Raw genomic sequence first — 21,276 nt, 5'->3', positions numbered from 1 at the left:
TACATGCAGAGACTCTGATCTTTCAAGGCACTGGTATCTCCAAAAACCTTCTGAGCCCTTATGCAATGACCTAAAGGTGTCAGAAGCCGGATTAATATCTTATCATCTCCCACCTTCAGACCTAACCACCTTCCAGAAAGATGGCAGGGCCTCCCACCTCTAGATTGCAGAGAAATAAGCCCTTAGCTTCACTCTTACTTTCTTCTAACAAGCAGGCTGAGAGGTCCCATTGAGTCAGCCATTGGAGAGAGATATTTCTGAAAGCTTCTGGGTCCCACTCTAGCCTTCTGCAAAGAAGTTTCTTTCCATTAAGCCCAGCTGATGCTGAAAAATGCCAAGCACTCAAATTTTGCAACATGGCATTTCAAACCAGGTAAAAAATCCTGTGTAGAGATCCAGTGTGGCTTCACAAGATATTTATTTCTCATCCTAAAGCTTTGAGTAACAGATGCACAAGAATATTTCAGCTGTGACTGCATTTCTGGGGGGGGGGGGATCATAAGATCATAATCAAGCAAGACTAATTATAGCATTCTGCTCCTCATCAAAGCCAATATCTACATTTGCACCCTCATTTTTTTCTTATTCTTACCTGTTGAAGAAATGATAGTGAACAGCTCCTTCAGCGAGGGCAGGATGGCCGAGGTCTGAGTCCTCCAGATCCTCTGCAGCAGACCGCTCACCTTGTTCACCTGCTCCAAAAACTCCATGATGTCATCTTCCCCCTCAGAGACACACTGAAACTGCCCAATGCACCGTATCAGCTGCTGACAAAACAGGACCTGGTGTTTGCCTGTGGGGATGCACTGAGGATGTTGCATTAGGAGTTTGCTGATCTTTGCACACTGCTTGGGGCTGGGCCTCTCACAGACTTTGCGGAGCACCTCAATCCTCAGTAAGCTGAAAATGCTGTTTGCTGATGGACTTTCCAAGACAAACTGCAGTCCTAACTGGATATAATCAAGTACATAATGGCTTCTCTTCCCCAGAGGCCCATAGCCTTCCTGGAGGAGACTCAGCAGGAAGCGGACATTGAAGAACTCCTCAAATTCCTCTGGGTGGTAGTGGCCATAGACCTCCAAAACCTCTTTCCCGATCTCTCTTTTATATTTTGTGTCCCCCACGAGATACAGCTTGGTGCACAGCTCCAGCATGGACCAGCATTGCTCGCTGTCCATGGGCTGCTTTGATGCCTCAATGACGCGCCTCACAAGCCCTTGCTTCACATTGTTGGGGTATGAGGACATCACCACAGCTTCCAGTATCTTATCCATCTTTGTTTCCAGCTGAAAGAAAAGAATAAGCAGCAGGTTAGTTCAGGCAAGGTCTATTGAGCATTCAAGACCAAGTTTGCAAGAAAAGCCAAAGGAATAGAGCTTGGGAGTTGTCTGGAACACTAGAAAGGTGATAATTCTTGTGACTTTTTGGTGGTGGTTTTCTAAAAAATTTCCTTTTTTGGTGATGTTTGATTGAGACCAAAGCTGCAAAACTGGAACAAACGCATAAAAACAGAACTTCTTCAGGCTTGTCACATACTTGAGCACAGTTGTCTTGTAAATCTCTTACAACCTTACACTTGACCCCTTCTCTTCGAGGGGTGCAGCAGCTGAAGATGTGTCCCAATGCTCACAAAATCCAATTCCCCCAAGAAACAGGCTGCCACAGACCTGTAAGAGGGGCTGGATTTGGGATCAGGAAGCAAACAGTGGGGTCAAACTTCAACTGATGTCTGCTGGCCCAGGTGCCTCCCAGAGGCAATGACGTTCCCAGTGATTGCTTTCACAGTCGGGGGAGAAAAACCCTGGGAAGGAGAGGCACACAGTAGAAGGGATGTACATTTGACATTTACACCGTGCTGTTATCCACCCCAGCTCAGAGCAGAGGGAGAGCTGCAGTCCTGGCTGTCCTCCAGGGACTTTCCACATTTGTATGCAGGTCCAAAGCAAGGAAGAGAAACTGCAGAGTCAGGCAAAGCTTCCCATTCGTCACAGCCTGGATTCAACAGCAATAAAGTATTAGAGAGTACTGAAAAAATCCCCAAGGCTTTCCTTGGAACAGTTCGGAACATTTACAGCCAAGGTACTGGATGCACTGCTGCACAAGAAACTCTGTTACAGATGATAAAATCAGATAGACAGAATTTCCTAAATCATATTACAGGAAAAAAAAGCAGGTCACCCCTGGTGCTATATGCTGCCCAAATGCACTGTGAGACCATCCCTTCCTGCACACAGCCTGAAACCATACATAGGAGAGGAAAAAGGGAAGCATGTTTCATCTTCAGATGAAAAGAAATCGAGGCAGCAAAAGTCCATCCATACTCATCTGTGTCTGAGTGCAAGGAAAGTCTCTTCTCTGTTTCTCATCTTCCCAGTCTGCAAAACAAGGACAATACCAGTGCTTTTCTAGTGCAGTCCTTTCAATGATTGACTGAAATATCATGGACATTACAAAGCATTTGAAGCTCCTCAAGTGGGTAGCATTATATTAATCAAAAGTAGACATGCAGATGGTACATACCTGCAGCCTAATCTAGTGACTGGGGACTCTGTCCAAAGCAGAGTTGGAACTTGATCATCTCTAAGGTCCCTTTCATCCCAAGCCATTCCACGATTCTACAGTTCTATACCTCGACTTTGATTTTCACAGATGAAAAGCAGAAGGAACCTCAGAGGATGCAACACAAGGATCATCCGATTCCTGGAATAAGCCTGTGTCTGAACCACAGATTGTCTTCTCTGGTAGGCACCTTCATGCTGGTGGGGAAAAAACTAGGCCAGACGCAAACCAGAAATGGAGGGACACAGCTGTCCTGTCTGTAGCTCACTGATCAACAAACACCACAATGGTCACCAGCTGTAACATTACCAAACTTCACCCAATTTTTTAATGTGTAGAGTCTGCTTCCAACTACATTTTTAGAGGAAGCTGCAGCTCTGGGCTGGTGCCCGGAGGAAGTATGAGGATGGGTCATCCCAGCCTGCTGTGGTCTGATGTAGTGTGGAGAACATAAGACTGAAGTAGGGCTCTGCCCACAGTCAAAACACATGAACAAGTGGAGAGTGTCTAACAGTTGTCAAGGAAGACCATTTTCCTCGCTAAGAAAGATTGTAGTGGCTCTTACTGACTTTAGGAGCTCGTATTTACACACAGACAACCATTTGAATTGACCTTGCTGTGGTCCATGGTCTCTGCAGCAACACAGACTTCACAACACAAGGTTGTGAACCGCCCTGAAGTAACCAGAAGTGGTTGAACAATCCCACATTTCTATCATGTATCAGGATGCACCAAGCTAGACATGGGCCAGATAATGCCAGGACAGAAGATGCCAGCCAGGCAGCCCTTAAAAAGGTGACATTTACAATGCATGTTGCAATCTTAAAACTGTATTAAAACAACACTCAGGATGCATTGCGATATATAATAATAAACACTACAGTTTTCAAACTACATTAAGAGAGCATTCAAGTGGCAAATGTTGGGAATTAGGATGGCTAATTCAGACCCATGGCCTCTGCAGATGCTATCAGACATAATATTAAAGGATCTTAGAATCATAGAATCATAGAATCACCAAGGTTGGAAAAGACCTAAAAGCTCATCCAGTCCAACCGTTCACCAATTCCCAATAGCTCCCACTAAACCATGTCCCTCAACACAACATCCAGCAGCACAACATCCATCTTGTACTGACTTGATTTTTTCCAGGGCCTTCCCAGAGAATGAATCAGGGTTTGCAGTTAAGGACTGCTGCCTGCAAGAGCACTGTCTCATTTGTTGCAGGAATTGGAACTGTGTCATAAGTAACCCCAGGAACTGCAGGAGGAGGAAGGATAGGTTCATTGCTGGGCATCTGCATGCCACCTGGAGATTTGCTTCCTGGTCCTCTTCTGTTAAATACTAAAACAAAGAGAATAAATACTCAGGAAATGAGGCAACTATTCCTGAAGTGGGAGAACTTCAACATTTCTGCACTTTATCATCCTGACAGGGAATAATAACTCACAGAAAAGCTGGGAGGATTGGCTCATTCCTGCTTGTAAAGAGAACTGAGTTCCTGAAGCACATGAAGTTGCTGTAGAAGGTTAAAGTGTTAATTATTAATCTAAAGAGCCATTTTGAGGTTCCATCTGTTATGTAGCTCAAATAAAACAGAAAGTACACAACACAAGATCTGCACTTGAAAAAGAAATCCCATGAGAGCATGAAACTGGCAGAAGAAACATGGGTAAAGTCAAAGTGCTGGGCGAGAAAGGACCTTGAAAGGTCTCTGGTCCAATGGCTGCACAAAGCTGAAATTAAACCAAGTTCCTTGGGGCTTCCTGAATTCAGACACAGCTTCCTAAAGAGCGTGCCCAATGATTTTCCCAAAGGGAGACTGACAAGACCAGCTTCCCAGCATCATCCTTCTTGATTTTTTGAAGATATGCAAGGACAAATACCCAACCATGCCCTAGGAAGCAGATAATGAAATGGAATATAAGCAAAGAACTGCATCCACCATCTTAGTTTCACACACTGAACTGAGCAAACTGCAACCAAAAACGTAACAAAAAGCAGAGCTCAGGATGAAAAGTCACCTTGGGCTCTACTTGAATCTAATCTTCATAATCTGTACTGCTCAGAGGTGTCCTAACATATTTCTCTTCTGGTTTTTGTTTTTTTTTTTTTTCTTTAATTAGGACTCAATTCAATTGAATTCTATCCAATTACTTCTAAATCAATTCATTCCCCTATCCCTGCCAGCAGCAGATTTTCAGTAAAGGCTCCTTGGTATTTTTGCAGTATCAGACCCTACATCCCAGATCATACCAAGCCATGAAAACACAGATCTGAGATGCACCTTACCTCTAGGGAATCTTGGTAATAAATTCAGCATGTTCTCTGCTGTGACTTTTGGATTATTTCATGCTATATAGCTTGATAAATACCACTGGAGGAGGAAAAAAATCCCACCATCCAAAAGAAGGCTGATTAATGAAGTGATTTCTTCTTAATTAAAAAGAAATAATGATCTACTTTTCTAAATTCTCCGGAGGTCTGGAAGTACAGAAACAAAAGTCACCTTTTACTGACCTTAACTCCTGCTCAAACAGTTCCTTTTATGTCAGCCAAGACATTGCTATTCTTCTTGCTGCATCCTCCAGGCAGCCAGGCAATTAGAGTTCAATCCTGCAGGATGCTGAGCTGCTGCAGGATGAAAGTGACTGCACACAGTAGCTTCCTAGAGCACAACACTCTGCTCAACAGAACTCTGTGAAATTTCTATGAAATTTGCCATGATTTGGTATACTTTTTCAAAGAAACTGCTGTCACACACCTTCTTGAGTCTGTACTTCAGGACATCAAAGCAGTTTTCAGTTCTAATGATTTTTTTTTTAATTATTTCCCTGCAGGGACCACATGTATCCTTAGTCAGAGATGTAATGGAGATACTTTTGGTCTGAAGTACCTGCCCATCCATCCTGTCAAAGAGGAGGAACAGGCTGCAACTCATCAACACCATATCCAACAGATGCAGCCTGACCAGCAGGTATTAAATAGTCACAGAAAATCCCTCTTGTCATTTCCCTATGACTTTTTTATTTTTAAGGCTCTCTAAATCATAGAATCAGAGTGGCCTAGGTTGGAGGAGACTTTAAAGATGATCTAGTTCCAATCCCCTGCTGTGGACAGCGTTGCTGATGACCAGCCCAGGCTGCCAAGGGTCCCATCCAACCTGGCCTTGAGCAGCTTCAAGGATGGGGCATCCACAGCCCTCTGGGCAGCCTGTGTCAGTGAATAGCTGTGGTCCAGTGAATAACTGCAAAGAAACTGCAATTTCCCTACAGAGCTGGAAATCTTCAAACAAAGGCCCCCAACACAGCTACCATATCCCCAACTCAATGTCAACATGATTATGGCTTACACATCCACTTATATTCTTAATTTAGTCAGGATCTAGTTATTCTGCTAAATCACCTGAGTTAAAGGAATTGACGTGACTCCAGAGCTGTCTGTGCACAGCTGAAGCACTCCCAATGACTTAATGCTGCAGTTGCTTTCTACAGTCCACTCAATGACATGATTGCTGCTTCCCTCTTTACTGCTTTCTTAATTATTCTACATCCTGCTACTCATTACCTGAAGCCTTAGCCTTCCTTCTTTATTTGCATTATAATAACTTCTGGAGGCTTCAGCTGAAATTGTTTTGATAGGACAAGAGCTCACGGCTTTAAGTTGTGCCAGGGGAGGTTCAGGTTGGATATTAGGAATAATTTCTCCTCCAAAACAGTGGTAATGCAGTGGCACAGGCTGCCCAGGGGAGTGGAAGAGTCACCATCTCTGGAGCTATTCAAGAACTGTTGGGATATGGCATTTGGGGACATGGGGCATGGTGGGGTGGGCTGGGCTTGGGAATCTTACTGGTCTTTCCAACCTTAATGATTCTATGATTCTGTGTCCAACGGCCAACAGATTGTATATATATGGGAATGTATAGAGAGGAACCTATGCTGTATTCAAAGCAGATAGCATTCATGCAATGGCAAGACTACAACATAAACTCAGAGCTAATAACTTCCCAGAAATGCAGCTAAATAGCCCTTTAGGAACCAAAGTGAGACTCTGCCCACCTGTGGTTATAGCAAGGAAAGCTGTCAGTGCAGAAACCTGGCCAACTTTTTGCATGTAATGGCAGTCGGCGTCTCTAGATTCACCTTCTCTTCTCAAGAAGATCACATTTTCTTCACTTCCCATCCCAAAGTGCTTTTCAGTGACAGCTTGCACTTGTGTTGTATGTCTCCAACTCGCTAAAGCTAATTAATTGTCTCATCCTAGTGGAGGGCCCTTAGTTGGTTTGTTTGGTCCACAGCAGAGGAGGCTGAGGGGAGGCATCATGGTGGCTGCAGCTCCTTACAGAGCAGTGGCCCTGAGCTGATGGAGTTCAGGGAGCTCTGGGACACTTCTCTCAGACACTGGGTTTGGGCAGTGCTGTGTGGGGACTCAGTGAACCTTCGACAAGGGGAAATGGTTTGAAGTTGAGGGAGGGAAGATTTAGGTTGGATGTCAGGGGGAAGTTCTTTACTATGAGAGTGGTGAGGTGCTGGAACAGCTGCCCAGAGAGGCTGTGGATGCCCCGTCCATCCCTGAAGGTGTTCAAGGCCAGATTGTATGGGGCCCTGGGCAGCCTGGTCTGATATTAAATGTGGAGGTTGGTGACCCTGGATGTGGTGGGGGGATTGGAATTCCAACCCTGGCCATCCTGTGATTCTGTGATCCTTGTGGGTCCATTCCAACTCAGGACTTTCTATGATTCTATCTAAGCGCATCTGTGTGCATTACCAAATAGTTGCCCATACCTTTACCAAAATCTGCTGCTTCTCCTGCAGTGACAGGCTGGAAGAGCTGGAATCTTTTACTCTAGGGAAGAGAAGGCTCCAGGAAGAACTTGCAGTGGCCTTGCAGTACCTAAAGAGGGTCTTCATCAAAGATAGTGAGGTGCTTTATAAAAGATTTTAGTGATAGAGTAAGAAACAATCTTAAACAAAAAGATTTACGTTGGATGTTAGGAGGAAATTCTTTGCTCAGAGGGCGGTGAGGCACAGGCACAGACTGTGTGGGTTCCCAGATTGCTGTGGGTGCCCCATTTGTTGCAGTGCTCAGGCTGGATGGGGCCCTGGGCAGCCTGTGCTGGTGGGAGAGGTCCCTGCTCTGGCAGGGGGTTGGAACTGGGTGGGCTTTAAGATCCCTTCCAACCCAAACCAGTCTGTGATTCTGTGATTCTAAATCTGCAGACCACTTTCCTTTCTGCTGCAATACAGTTCTTTATCCTTTTTTTTTTTCTCTAAAACACTCTTACATACTTATGACCACATTATATGATTCTCTCAGCCTTCTGTAGCTGACTTACCTTGGCCTTAATGGATGGACACCACTGCTGGCCTGGCTGCCCTCCCTGGGAGCCGCTGTCTCAGCCACCCCACCCCTTATTTCTCCCATGCTGCTCCTTCAGTCCCTGTGATGCATACAGACTCCCAGGTCTCTCCTCTTGCTTTATGTTTCCTGCTGTGAGGCACTCAGTAGTCAGATTAAAAAAAGGCTTTGGCTCAATGTCAAAGTGATCAGTGCAGTAATGCCAAATAAAGCCGAAGGCCCTGACATTTTATCCTCTCTGTCTCCAGACTCCTCCCAGCTCCATTCCTCCCCTCAAGACAACAGACACACACACATCTCTAATAGATGCCAGCATCCTTTTCCGATAAAGCATCTCAAAATGCATGTCATCAGCCTTCATCCCCTGGGGTGACTGCAGGAAACGAGGCACAAGGAATTACATTTCTCTATCCCATGGCATCAAAAAACAGCAGCAAAGGCATAGAAAGCAGGACTTGGACCACCACTGACGAGTCACTGGATTTATGGCTAAGCCAGCACCAATTGCAGACAAAAAAATAACTCGCACTAGCTGCTTTTCAATTTTCTGAATATATTGGACAACATATGCTGAAAAGCTTTGTCCTGCCTGCATTAGGCAAAGTTTCCCCTGTTCTGTCTCTCCTGTTCATGTCCCCCTGATGAACATATCTCTTTTTTCTTGCCACCAAAGACTTCTGCTTTCCTCCCTAGCCAGAGCTCTCAGCCAGGGCACAGCTCTGCATACAGAAGCACCCAGATCCCTCACTGACCTTCAGCCCGGTGTCCTTCCTATTATCATCCCCAGAGACTGTAAACACATTCACTCCGGAGGCTTGTTGGTTTTTTTTTTTGAGGTATTTATAGCATAAACATCACTCTTCTTTCATCACATTTTTGTCTGCATTTCTGTGTATGGAAACAGATACCCTGGAAGTAGCCCAAACAAAAGACATGTCCTCTTCACTAAAGCATACCAGACCAACAGCTACCAACACTGGCTGAGAATCATCAAACACTGCCTGGCTACTCGGAGATACACCGACCTCCAGTCTTTCTGGCACTGCCTTCAGGAAATAAGAGATATGTCCCTCATTTTAGACATCAATTTCTCCTGCATCCTGAGCCCTGAGCATCCCTCCTTTGAGCACTCCTCCTGTGTTCTGCTCCCTGAACATCCTCCTGCTGAGCAGCCCAACCCCCAAACAACCCTCTCTCTTCCTGCATCTGAAGCCCTGGGCATACCAACTCCTGAACAAACTCCTGCATTCTGAACTCCAAGCATCTTTCCCACTGGGCATCCCTCTTTGAAGCATCCCTCCTGCATCCCAAGCCCTGAACACTCCTCCAGCATCCTGATTGCAAATATCCCTCTCTCTAAGCATGCTGACCTCTGAACATCCTTCCTTCATCCCTATATCCTGTATCATCCCTATATCCTGATACACTGAGCATCCTGACCCCCAAGCATCCTTCCCTCTGAATAGCCTAACCTGCAAATAACACCTCTGCAGCTAGACCCCCAAGTATTCTCTCACATGAGCATACCTATTTCTGAGCATCTTGACTCCTGAACACCCCTACTGCATCCCTCCCTCTTGCATCCCTTTCTTTGAAACATCCTAAAATATCCCTCCCTCTTAGCTTCCCAGCCCCTGAGTATCCCTCTTTCAATTATCCTTCCTGTATCCTGAAGCCCCAAGCATGCCAACTTTCAAACATCCCTCTCTCTGAGCAGCCCGACCACCACAACTGTCTCACATCCCAAGCATCCCTCCTGCATCCCTCTCTAAGTATCCCTTCTCCCAGGCAACTCTTGAGCAACCCAGTTCCCCAGCATTTCAGCCCCTGACCATCCCTCCTTCAAGCATCCTTACCTTTGAGCAGCTCATGCCCTGAACATCATTCCTGTATCCAGACTCTTGAGGATCCCTCCTGCATCCCTTCCCTGGAGCATCCCTCTCTGAGCACCCCGACCCCCATACACCAATCCTGCATCCCGATCCCCCAAAACTCTCCTCCTGTATTCCTTCCCTCTGAACATCCCTCCTGCATCCCTTCCCACAGCAACGCTTTCTGAGCATCCCACTCCCCAAGCATTCCAATCCCATTCGAGCATCTTGTGCCTTGAAGCTCTGAGCATCCCAACCCCCAAGCATCTTTCTCTCTGAGAAGCCTGAACCCCGAACCCCCCTCCCGCATCCTGACCCCTGAGGCATCCTTCCTTATGAGCATCCCGACCCCAAACACCATCCAACATCCCAATCACCGAGCACTCTTCCTGCATCCCTTCCCCGGAGCACCCCGCGCATCCCTTCCCTCTCATCATCCCGCACACCCCAACCCCTCCATCCCCTCCTATCCTTCTTTACCTCACTCCGGAGCCGTGCCCTGTCCTTCCCCTATCGCTCCGGGCGGGCAGAAAGCCGCAGCCCCGCGGGCAGCTCCGGGGGCAGGGCGAAGAGAAAGGAACTACAACTCCCAGCGCTGGCCGCACCGGGATCCTGCGTTCGCCGCGCCCCCGCTTCCTCCTCCGCCTCCTGCGGGTCCGGGCGGGGACGGGGCTCGGGGCTCCGGGACCGAAGGTGGGTGCGGGGCTGCGGGGCTGCGGGGCGGGGGGAGCGGCGGGGAAGGGCTGGGGTCAGCCCGTCCCCGCCCAGAGAGGGGAAAGTGAGGCACGGGGTAGCGGGAGAAAGGCTTTGGGATGTTCAGGTTTTGTGTCAGTCGGACTAACCTAGTTATTAACAATGACATCGTTACTGGTACTGTTAGGATTATATATTATTATTATTTTAGTATGTCGTGCTGCCTGCCGATGATTTGAGGTATTTCTCTGGTTCTGTCACCAGTTCAGGCTGCCCAGGGCCTCATGCAGCCTGGCCTTGGGCACCTCCAGGGATGGGGCACCCACGGCTGTTTGGGCAGCAGTGCAGGTTTGGCAAGTGATGTGGACATTTAAATGGGATATTAGAAATCAGTGCAAAGCTTTACAGGGCTGGCATGACCTGGGAACAGGCTCCCTCCCTGTTGGCTATCTGCTTGTCAGCACAGCTTGTGGGTTTTGGAATCATGAGTGCCTCATTTCAGCTTTTATCCTCTGGCTCTTCACTCTGTGTTCCCCTCTGTCTTGTCCTCTAGGTCCTCCTTCAGCAGCTGTTACCTTCATTTCTTCTTTCTCCCCAGCACCTGTGAATACTGTCATTCCTCGTATCTCAGTATGAGCCTGACCTTTATTTTATATTTTCTTCCCCGCACTATTTGCCCATCAGCCATATTTCCATCTCCCTACCTCCTTCTCTTTGTCCCAGACTGTTCACTGCTTAAACCTAGAGGGCCACATCTGTTTGCATTCACCTGCAGCTCTTTGCCAGCAGTACCAGCCTGGAGCATCTGCCAGGAGATGCTCAGAGCATCAGGGAGGTCCCCACGCATCATTCAGAGCAAGCCAGGGATGTTAGAAAGCTCACATTCATGCTTCCCTTTTCATCTCGTTGGCAGAGTATTTCAATGCTAATACAGCACGGTTAGACAATAAAATCCAAGTCACTGTTGCCTGGCACTGCCACAGGCAGCAGATCGATAGGGATGCTTCCTGTAAGGAGGGGTGAGCTGGCATTTCCTGCCCTGTGCCTGCTGGGAGTTGGAGTCCTCTCCTGCAGCTCGCTGACAGAGCACTGTGATGCCTCAGCCAAGTGTCCACAATGAGGTGGGATAGACTTCCATCTTGGAGCCGTGGGAAAACATGGGGTTTTCCTCTATAGGATTGCTATAAAGAAGCACAAAGTGTGTAGAGTCCACACTGCAGAGAGCTGAGGATCAGCTGGGATTGGTGAGAGTGCATCAGTGGTACACTAAGGGAGGGTTAAGCATCTTGTCACAACATGGTTTGCCCCACATCCTTCTTTAAACCCAGCTCTCACGTGATGCCTGCCCACTGACTCTCACTATGGAAGCACTGAACTGAGGTTCTTAATTTAATTTTTCTTTTCTAAATACTTTCTATTTTATTTCCACCCTCCGTATGCTGTTCTTATGTTGTTTTTTTTTCTCCTATCATGACTTCTAGACATCAAGCTACCTTTGCTGTAGTGCCCATAACACAAATTTCCAGCTGGTGGTCTTTTTTCTCTGCAAAACTATCCCTTTGAGAAGGGGCTGGGAAGAAAATGGCTCTCCAGATACGGCCATAGCGAGTGCTATGACTCTGCTGCCTCCATCTGTGCCCAGACCCAGATTTTGCAGCTTAATGATAATTTTTACCAGGGTGTTTTGTGGAAATTGAGATTTTTTTTTTACCTCAAACCAAAATGCTCTGCTGTAGTCAGATGTGCTGGAGCAAAGCAGTTGTAGGGAGCTGGGAACAGAGCCCAGCACCGACGGAGCACTGCCTGTGGCTGATTATCTATATGACATTAATGCACTCTAACAAAGCAGGCTGAGGCCCAGTGCTGGGAACAACCATCTTCTCTGATCAGACTCTACCTACCGTCTCTCACAACCACACAGGTGCTTGGATACTTTTTTCCCCATCCCTCCTTTTTTAGCTGAAATCAATCGGGCTGCTCACAATGCAAAATCGCTTCCACCAGATCCGCTCGACATTTATCCAGACACCACAGCTCTCAGCAGCTCTCCTGGGCAATGCTCAGAAACAGGGAGGTTTTTAGTCTGGCTCCTTCTCCTGATGCTTAGCAGAAATAGTCCCTGTCATGCTTGAATGTTATTGCCATTTAGGCTCTCTTCCTTGTGCCCACCTGAATAATTCATCTCCTGGTTTTGCTGTGTGTGTGCTTTGCCGCTTGCTGTCACTCCGCAGCTCTTTCTTAACTAAGCTGCATGTTTCACTGTCTTAAAGATGAGTTTCCAAAGTTTTGGTATGAAAGGATGTTTTAGATGTTGGGTATTGAAGGGGACACTGTACCCATGACCAATTGCTGCTGCTTTTCCTTCCTCGCTCCCAATAAATACTTGTGTTTAGGTTTACTTCTCAAGGAAATCAAGGCTTTGCTGCACGTTCTCCCAAATAAAAACTTCATTTTGTTTTCTATTTAGTATCTTTTGTATCTTTTCTCTGCCCTTCCAGTAATTACAGTTTTGGCTAAATGAGTGTTATCTTCATTTTGTTAATGCAGAGACAGCTTTCTTCAAATCTTCAGTGAGGCTCTTAAACAGAAATGGACATGCAATCTCTTCCACGTTCCATCAAATTGTTGTTTTGGGGTAGATTGTTTTTAATGGGAATGACCAAAATCAACAATTTTGATCTGGATAAGCAACAGAAAGGTTCACGTTAAATAATGACATGACTTTATATATATCAGCATATGTCAGTAAGTGAAAATGAATGGATTTTGTCATTTCCCACACTGTTTCACAGCTGCAATCCGGTGTTACGATTATGTGCTTTCAGAGTGATTTGTATCCAAATACACTTGAATACAGATGTAACTTGGTGTTCAGGTGTACTGGAACACAAATCACTCTAACAGCACATAATACCAGTGCTATTGGCCAAATGCACGTCTTTAAATCTCAGATTAAATCTCTAAGTGATCTAATCTGAAACGGACTTCAAGTTCTGCTTTGGGAGCAGCTACACAGAGGTCTTTACTGTAATTCTCTGCTTCCAAGAACCATAACCCATTTTGTACTTCCACCAGTGACTGCAGATTGTGGCCACCTATGTCCATGTTTTTGGATCAGAATAAACTTTAGAGCATATTGAGTTTGAAATGAAAGTCTGCATCTGACCACTGAACTTCTGGGCCATCCAGTGGCCTTCAGGTGGCATCCAAAGGAGGGGAACATCTGCCTGCAGGTGGCAGAGAGCCTGAGAAAACTCCTGTGGTGCAGCTAAGCAGGCTTAGGCTCAGTAATCTGAAAATATGATCTGTGAAGAAAGAGTGGAAAGAAAAAAAATGGGTCACTGAGTCTGAAACAGCAGAGGAAGGAAGAAATGAGCGTGGCCTTTGGGGTCACTGTCAGTACTGCTTCTACAGCTTGTATTATCTGCACGGCAACGCTTCTGTTCTTGTATGAAACTTGCAAAGAAATCCACGTGGGGCTGTTCCTTGTGTCATACTGTGTTTGCAGAAACACTTTCACAGGTACACTGCAAGTTCTTAGGGGAAACACTTGCCACTTGTACCACAGAATAAGATCAACTGAAGCCTATATGTGACCCGTTTAAACAGCTCTTCACTCTACATTGAGTGGAAGCCTTCAAGAATGGGAAGTGTGCTGAGAACAGAGTGCCATAGGGAGTTCAACACTGCAACGAGGCTTTTTCCAGAGTATTTTGGCTCAGCTTAGTAACAAGGATGGTCTTTGGTCTGGGGTGGAGGGAGTGCTGTGTTGGTCTACGTGTGCACCTTTGTCAATTGTATTGGTTACAAGGGGTTAAGACTCACACAGGCAAAACACACAGAGGATTTAGGGAGTTGATTATTTCCCTTAATCACTATGCACTGACATACACACAGTGTGCTAAGGGCTAACACAGGCTAAAGAAGAGAGGGGAATGTTAAATTAGAAGTGAAATGAAGATTCTCCTTTGACTCGTTCATTAGCTGATTTAGTGTGGGTGAGTTTTTCATAGCAAAATGGGCTTGCTGTCTGAAGGTGCAGTTGTTCTGGCCATTACCACCATTACTCAGGTTTTAGCAGCCGTAAAGGAATCGATATCACAGCACAAGATGATGTTCTTCCAGTCTGTATTCTGCTGTGACTACTGAACTGACAATAGTCTTATCCTGTCTATGATTAATCTATAACCAGTTAGGAAAATGCCTGCATGTAAACTTCATTTTAAGAGAGCTGTTGGGCTGCTTTCTGTGAAATGACCATAGCTAATAAGGCAAGAGGTAACTCGTATCTCTGCAAGCAAGTACTGATGGGCTTCCTGTTGTTTTTAGTCAATTGTCAACAGTAAAACTGGGAAGGAACTGTTGATGGGTTTGGATTCAGTGAGCAAGGAGAAACATGTGAAATGGAGCAGCCGCATTTGCAGGTCTTCAGCTAACAGGAATGAGAGCACAGCTTCTCAGTACAGCTAAGATGGTTTGCAGTAGAAAAGTGCCTCCCTCCTCTTCCTTTGCACCAGCCCTGATATTCATCTGGTTCCAAGATGTAACAGAAGTGTATTCTGAATAGAAAATGAGTGAGATTGCTCTCTAAACGGGTTCAGTGTTGGGTCAGATAAGTGCCAGAGATGATTTAAGAGATAAGGGAAGTATGGTGGAGGGCAAAGGGAGGTGTGTTGTTTCCAGAAGCAGTGATGCTTAACTGCATCATAAAAACACATCCTCAGTTTGTCTCAGCTGACTGCAGAGGAGCTGCACAGAAGCTACGTCAACTAAGGATACAGTCCAAATTAATTAAGAGGTGTTTTCTAAGGTAAAGCGCATTGGAAGGAGAAAGCTTGGTGTGTTTATTTTTTACTGAATAGAACTGCAAAGAACCAGGGAGCTCGCTGGCTCCTTGGTAAGATGATTGCACACCAGTGTGTGTTTGGGGATTCTGCTGCAACAATTTGTTGCTTTAATTAAATCTTGAGATGTCATGGAAGATGTTGGGATGTGTCTGGTTCTTATCCTGCCCTTATTTTCTCCATTGTCATGAGGGAGATGGGAATGGTTGAGTCCAGGATAGAACTCTAGAAATCAGTCGTTTTCTGCTGTAGAGATGCTTATTCTCACGACACAGCCTCCAAAAATATTTCCCCACTTCTATTTTCAAAGATAAATTATTGCCATGTAGTTACCCATATATATACCGAAACCTTTTTTCCCTGTAGTTTAATCTTTTCAACCATGTTGGATGTTTTTTATTTTTTTATTATTTTTTTTTAGCCTTAGTCGCAGCATCGTGACTTTTCCATCATGTCAGAACCCATCACGCTCAATGTCGGAGGAAAACTTTATACCACCTCTCTGTCCACCTTGACTAGCTTTCCAGACTCCATGCTGGGGGCCATGTTTAGTGGGAAGATGCCAACCAAGAAGGACAGCCAAGGCAACTGCTTTATTGACAGAGATGGAAAAATCTTCCGCTATATCCTGAACTTCTTGAGAACTTCTCACTTGGATCTCCCCGAAGACTTTCAGGAAATGGGCTTACTTCGACGGGAGGCAGATTTCTATCAAATCCAGCCTCTGATTGAAGCCTTGCAGGAGAAAGAGGTGGAGCTTTCTAAAGCAGAGAAGAATGCCATGCTCAACATCAGCCTCGATCAGAAGACCCAGACTGTTCACTTCACCGTTCGAGAAGCACCCCAGATTTACAGCCTGTCTTCCTCCAACATGGAAGTGTTCAGTGCTCATATCTTCTCCACTTCGTGTTTGTTCCTGAAGCTTCTTGGTTCCAAACTTTATTATTGCTTCAACGGAAACCTCTCTTCAATATCCAGCTACCTGCAGGACCCCAACCATTTGACCTTAGATTGGGTTGCAAGTGTGGAAGGTCTTCCCGAAGAGGAGTACACAAAGCAGAACTTAAAGAGACTCTGGGTGGTGCCAGATAATAAGCAAATCAATAGTTTCCAGGTATTTGTGGAAGAAATGCTAAAAATAGCTGTCAGTGATGGTTTCTGCATAGATTCTTCTCATCCACATACTTCAGATTTCATGAATAATAAGATTATTCGCCTAATTCGATACAAGTAGGAATGTTTTTTTCTTACGATGCCATCATGGAGATAACACAGGTTAAGTGTTTCCCTTTAAAACACACACTTACAGCCTAATTCAGAATCATGCTTACCTGGATTAAGAGTCACTAACAGGGAGATGATTTTCCTTTAATGTATTTACCGATACAGTCTTTCAGAATATGTCTATATTCTAAATAGAAGGAATATTATCTAGCACCTGAATTAAGGATTGGTTCTGTCTCAGCCTCCACCTCTAACCTGCCATACAACTGTGGGGAAAATCACTTATCTTCTTACTACATTTTCCAGATGAAAAATGGGAATGATCCTTAACCTGTAATGTAGGGAATGCTCAGTTATCAGGGTTTGGAAAGTGTCTGGAGATCAGATGTGGCAAAGGAAGCCCGGAGACATAGTGAGATCAGCTGTACAGAAGGAAGCCACGGAGTCACAGTGCAGCAGAAGACAGTTCAGAAAGGCACATTTTCCTTGTCTTTGCCATGTAACCTGAGCAGAGGACCCAAGAAGCTTGTTTTGATTCGTGGAGAAGCCGCCTCTCCACATGGACACGTTGAATCTAGATGTAAAGGAAGGTGCACATTGCCAGCGAGTAGAGGATCCTGTCTGTTCTGTCGCCATCTGAAGATGACTTAGTTTTTTTTTCCTGAACCGTGTGAGGAAACCATTGCTGTGTTCTGCTTTCAGGGAAGCCATGGTTGAATGATGTGACTGACTCTGGGAACAACCAAGAAAGCCGTAACAGAGAGAAAGATGTCTTTACAAACTGACAAGATTGTGTCTGTTGGAGAACCTTGCTTTGGATGCTCTTACACCTTGACATTTTCATTCCAAAGGCATCCAAGACAACTATTCCTTTTCTTTCTCTTACAATGCTGTATTTGTCTCGAGGATGCTCCCAGAAACACTCTCTGAGGTGATGACAGCTTTAGAGGGAAGACGTCCCCAAATATCGTCTGAATGGTTGGGTTTCTTCTGACTGGACATGACCTTCCCTTGGGAAGTCTCCCTTCAGCAGTGTCTGGAGCTTATGGGATGGCTTTTGGGTAGGATGGATTCCATCTGAAAGGACTACTTTTCCATCATCGTCTCTACTACTTTTAATTACAAAACTAGAGGCTCAGTTTTTCTACCTCTATACACTGAGCCATTTTTTTATACCACTGTGAAATGTCAGACTGCTAAAGGCACTATTTTACCTTCTTGCTTGGCTTTAGTGTCCAGCTGTCAGAGAGATAAGGCAGTGGGAAACAAAGGGTGATGACAATGGTCAAGCCCTTTCCTAAAAGCCTGATCCTTGCTATGATGAAGATCATAGTCCCCTAGCTGCGTGTTAGCTCTAGATGCCACTTTTGCCACATTCAAGGTGGTTCATTCTTCAGCTAACTATTTTTAAGAGTATCTTAGCTGTTTTTCCCTAGTCAGATCTCTACACATGCATGAGAGACCCTCCAGAACTTTTCCCATTCCCTCACGTGAGATAGAAGGGAAACTGCAATAACCAACTTTAGTGTTTATAATTTTATTGCTTCTTAGCACAGAGGTACAAAGCTCAATATTGCTCTTGTTCTTTCTTTTCCCAGAGCAGGTAGGCCGTTGTTACGTTAAGCTGATCCATGAGGAGCAAAAAAAACTTCATTAATATTGTTATAAAAAAACTGTGAGATAAATATATTCCCACTGTCCCAAGCTGTATTGCATGAATAACACAAATCAGCATGCTGATGGTAAAAGTGTTCACTCTGTAGCTATTGGCAGCCTGTTATAAATCTCCTTCCCTGTCTGCCTCGGTGCAAGACTCACCAGCATGATGGTGGAAATGAGACCATGTTGTTAGGCCGTACTGACTGGGACTGAAGTCCAAAGAACCATTAAGCCACTTCTTGTGAATTTTGAGGATTAGAAGCAGAATGCTGTGGCCAAATTTCAACTTTTCTGCCTTCAGTTGCATTAGGAAGAATTCTCTTTTTCCTGTTCCTGTCCTGAATTATGAAGCAGGAGTAACATACTCCAGAAGATGCGGCGTGCCATTGACAAAGCAGAGCAACACAGATGTGAATCCTGTTTCTGCTGAGAGATTGCCAGTCAGTTGGACATTCATAGTTATCATCTATGCAGATGCTATTATTATGATCTGTAAAATACCATTCGTGAACTCTCTTTCATCAAATCTATGCCTTCAAACAGATATGCCTTTGCTGAACTTATGATAAAAGCTTTGGGGGTATGTCAATGGTAATATTTTTTTTTAACTCAAGCCTTTGAGAGTGTTTTTTAAATAATTTGTAACAGCAGTTTTTGAATGTCAGAACTAAATGAATAATTATCTGTAATAATTAGTTTGCTCTTAGCTTGAGTTTATCCAGGGGCAAGAGCAGTGGGCTTAAAAGGGGAGGAAATCTGTTCCAGAATTCTTGAACCCATCAGCTTATTACACAAACAATGGACCACTTGAATCCAGGTTTGTCTGTGCTCAGGTCACTAAAGTAGGCAAAGGTATTACTGACTACAAATCTCTGTCATTTATTAATATGCAGAGAGATGCAGAATTTCCAGCCAGTGTAAAGACACCAGTGAAAACAGGCCTTGGGAGGAATAGAAGAGCTTCAAATACTTCTTTTTGTTGAGGAGGATAAATGTCTTTGAGAATGAGATACTATGTATAGTACCACAGCAGTTCTGCGTGCTACCGAGTGAAATAAGTGGTAAGTGAATCAGCTGGGATAGCAATCAAACATATGTTATATAAATACAGCTGCTACTTCAGACAACATGCTACGCTAAATTTATAGCTGTACCCTAATTCTGCACTCTGTGAGTTATGCTGTAATGACTGTTTATAGGAATGCTCTCTCTCTAAAGCATTTCTTTGCCTGTTATCTAGATAGCAAGCTTTTGTTTACCTCCTGTTTCAAAGCCCTGGAGGTAACTTGCTTTTCTGTCACCAATCAGCAGCACTGATGATTCTTGTTCTCAAGCTGTCCTGGCTTAAAGAAGAGTGAACATGCACAAAGCCATATTGTGTGCTTAGGGTACATCACAACCCCATCGCTTAGTCATGAAAAGCACTTGAAATGTATTAGCAGTAACAACCACAAATCATTTCACTGTTGGAGTGGAATACTTTCTCTTGGAACAGACTTCTGATTTTTTCCAGTAAGCGCCTTAAAACAAGGAAAGAACCTAGCAAGCTTTTTTTCCTGTCTAGATTGAAGTGAGTTTTTTTCCACATCTCAGATCCTATCTCCTGTTCTGATTCTGCTATCAGCCTGTGTCTCTCAGCACCTCCATCTACAAAATGAGGCTGACCCGCACTTTATTATTTTATTTTAATGGCCTAAATGCTGGCAGAACCACTGGATAGAGAGATCAATTGTTTTCAGAGCAGAAAAACACCAGACTTGAGGCAGACGATAAATAAGTTACTGGCTGGAATGTAATGGCAGTTACAGACATGGGCATGTACATGGCACAGTGGGATTTCTTAGATGACAGAAAGAATATTCTAAAGTATCTTAGTGGAATCCAGACAGAATCACTCATGGGTTTTTTGGCTTGATATCTCTAACCTGTCTACTAATATCTAATAATAATGGAGGGACTGAAACCACGCCTAAAGGCTGAAATGGCTGATGAATGCTGCTGTTGTTAAGAATCATTAGAAGACTGTGAGATGAATGTTTGTTCCTACGGGTGATGGGAATAAAAGAAATAGGTGCAGAAAGTTAGATTTGGAAGAATTCCTAAGTTAACAAGAAATTCAAGATTTAGAAGGAGAACATAGAAATTCTAGATGTGTTGCCTATATTTCAACTTGGTTGCTGAATATAAATTTATGCTTGAGCTCACTTAGTAAATCTCTGCAGTCAATCAGACAGATTCCCATTCTAGAAAAGAAAAGGCTGGAAGAGACTATATGTAATGTTCAATGGAGTAATAAATACTGCCTTCAGCCCTTGCCAGGAACAGTGTAAAATAAATCTATGACCTTCTGACACTTCACAGATAAATGGAGAAGTTATGAAGAGTACTTTTTGTGAGAATTTCATTTTCATCCCATACCACTGAACTTGAACTTGGTATCTCAGAATTGCAGTGTTTTTGGAAATATTTAACTGTCCTGGTTGGTAGCCATTCTGTAACAGTTCCCTTATCCACACACTGGATAGAAACCACATGCTGGCAAGAAACAGGAAAGAAGCACTAGTAATGAGACCCTCCCATTAGAAGTCTTATGTGTGAATTAGTATCTGAGGTGATGTAGGTATTCCATGTGATAAGAGCTGGATCCAGCATAAATGTGCAGATCATGCTCTCAGATTCACTCAGGATAATAAGAGGGATGGTTTTCCTATGGATTCAGAAAAAAAATGGACAAAAAAAAAAAAAAAAAGGAGCTATATGAATGAATAATTTCTTTTCTTTTCCTCCTTGCCATTCTCCCTCCTCTTATGTTCTTATTATTCCCACTCCTAGCTGTTGGATTTCTCTGTTGAACAGAACTTGGTTCTTGAATCACTAAAAAGCCAAACTTTTGCATGAATGGTTTTAGAAAGGCGTCAGAAGATGGGTTTTGTTTCTTACCATTTTCACAGACAACCCATGGGATATCACATTTTAATATCTCTGCATTTCTCTGCCTGTAGCTCTTCTGGGAACTGTTAATAATATATGTTTTAGAAGACAATAAATAAAATGTGAATGAAGCAGTA

At 44.4% G+C, this 21,276-nt stretch overlaps 2 protein-coding genes across 2 annotated transcripts in view; one reads left to right on the top strand and one right to left on the bottom strand.

The window, feature by feature from the left end:
- The window catches only part of USP35 (ubiquitin specific peptidase 35), a 27,920-nt gene extending 17,538 nt beyond the window's left edge, over positions 1 to 10,382 (bottom strand). The window contains exons 1-2 of the mRNA XM_052669512.1: positions 10,269 to 10,382; positions 593 to 1,286 (exon numbers count right to left, since the gene is read on the bottom strand). Coding sequence (XP_052525472.1) covers positions 593 to 1,274 — 682 coding nt within the window. The 5' untranslated portion in view covers positions 1,275 to 1,286; positions 10,269 to 10,382. The remainder of the gene's footprint in view (positions 1 to 592; positions 1,287 to 10,268) is intronic.
- Positions 10,366 to 21,276, top strand: KCTD21 (potassium channel tetramerization domain containing 21). The gene is made up of 2 exons (XM_052670322.1): positions 10,366 to 10,481; positions 15,747 to 21,276. The coding sequence occupies exon 2, from the start codon at positions 15,777 to 15,779 to the stop codon at positions 16,557 to 16,559; it is 783 nt and encodes a 260-aa protein (XP_052526282.1). The 5' UTR covers positions 10,366 to 10,481; positions 15,747 to 15,776; the 3' UTR covers positions 16,560 to 21,276.

Source organism: Tympanuchus pallidicinctus, unplaced genomic scaffold, assembly GCF_026119805.1.
Source record: "Tympanuchus pallidicinctus isolate F22 unplaced genomic scaffold, pur_lepc_1.0 scaffold11, whole genome shotgun sequence".
In the NCBI taxonomy this organism is placed as follows: Eukaryota; Metazoa; Chordata; class Aves; order Galliformes; family Phasianidae; genus Tympanuchus; species Tympanuchus pallidicinctus.
The sequence above is the reverse complement of the archived record's forward strand: the minus strand, read 5'-3'. Positions and strand labels throughout refer to the sequence as shown.

Coding starts and splice junctions, on each gene's coding strand:
- KCTD21 (XM_052670322.1), top strand. CDS start 15,777: ATGTCAGAACCCATCACGCTCAATGTCGGAGGAAAACTTTATACCACC.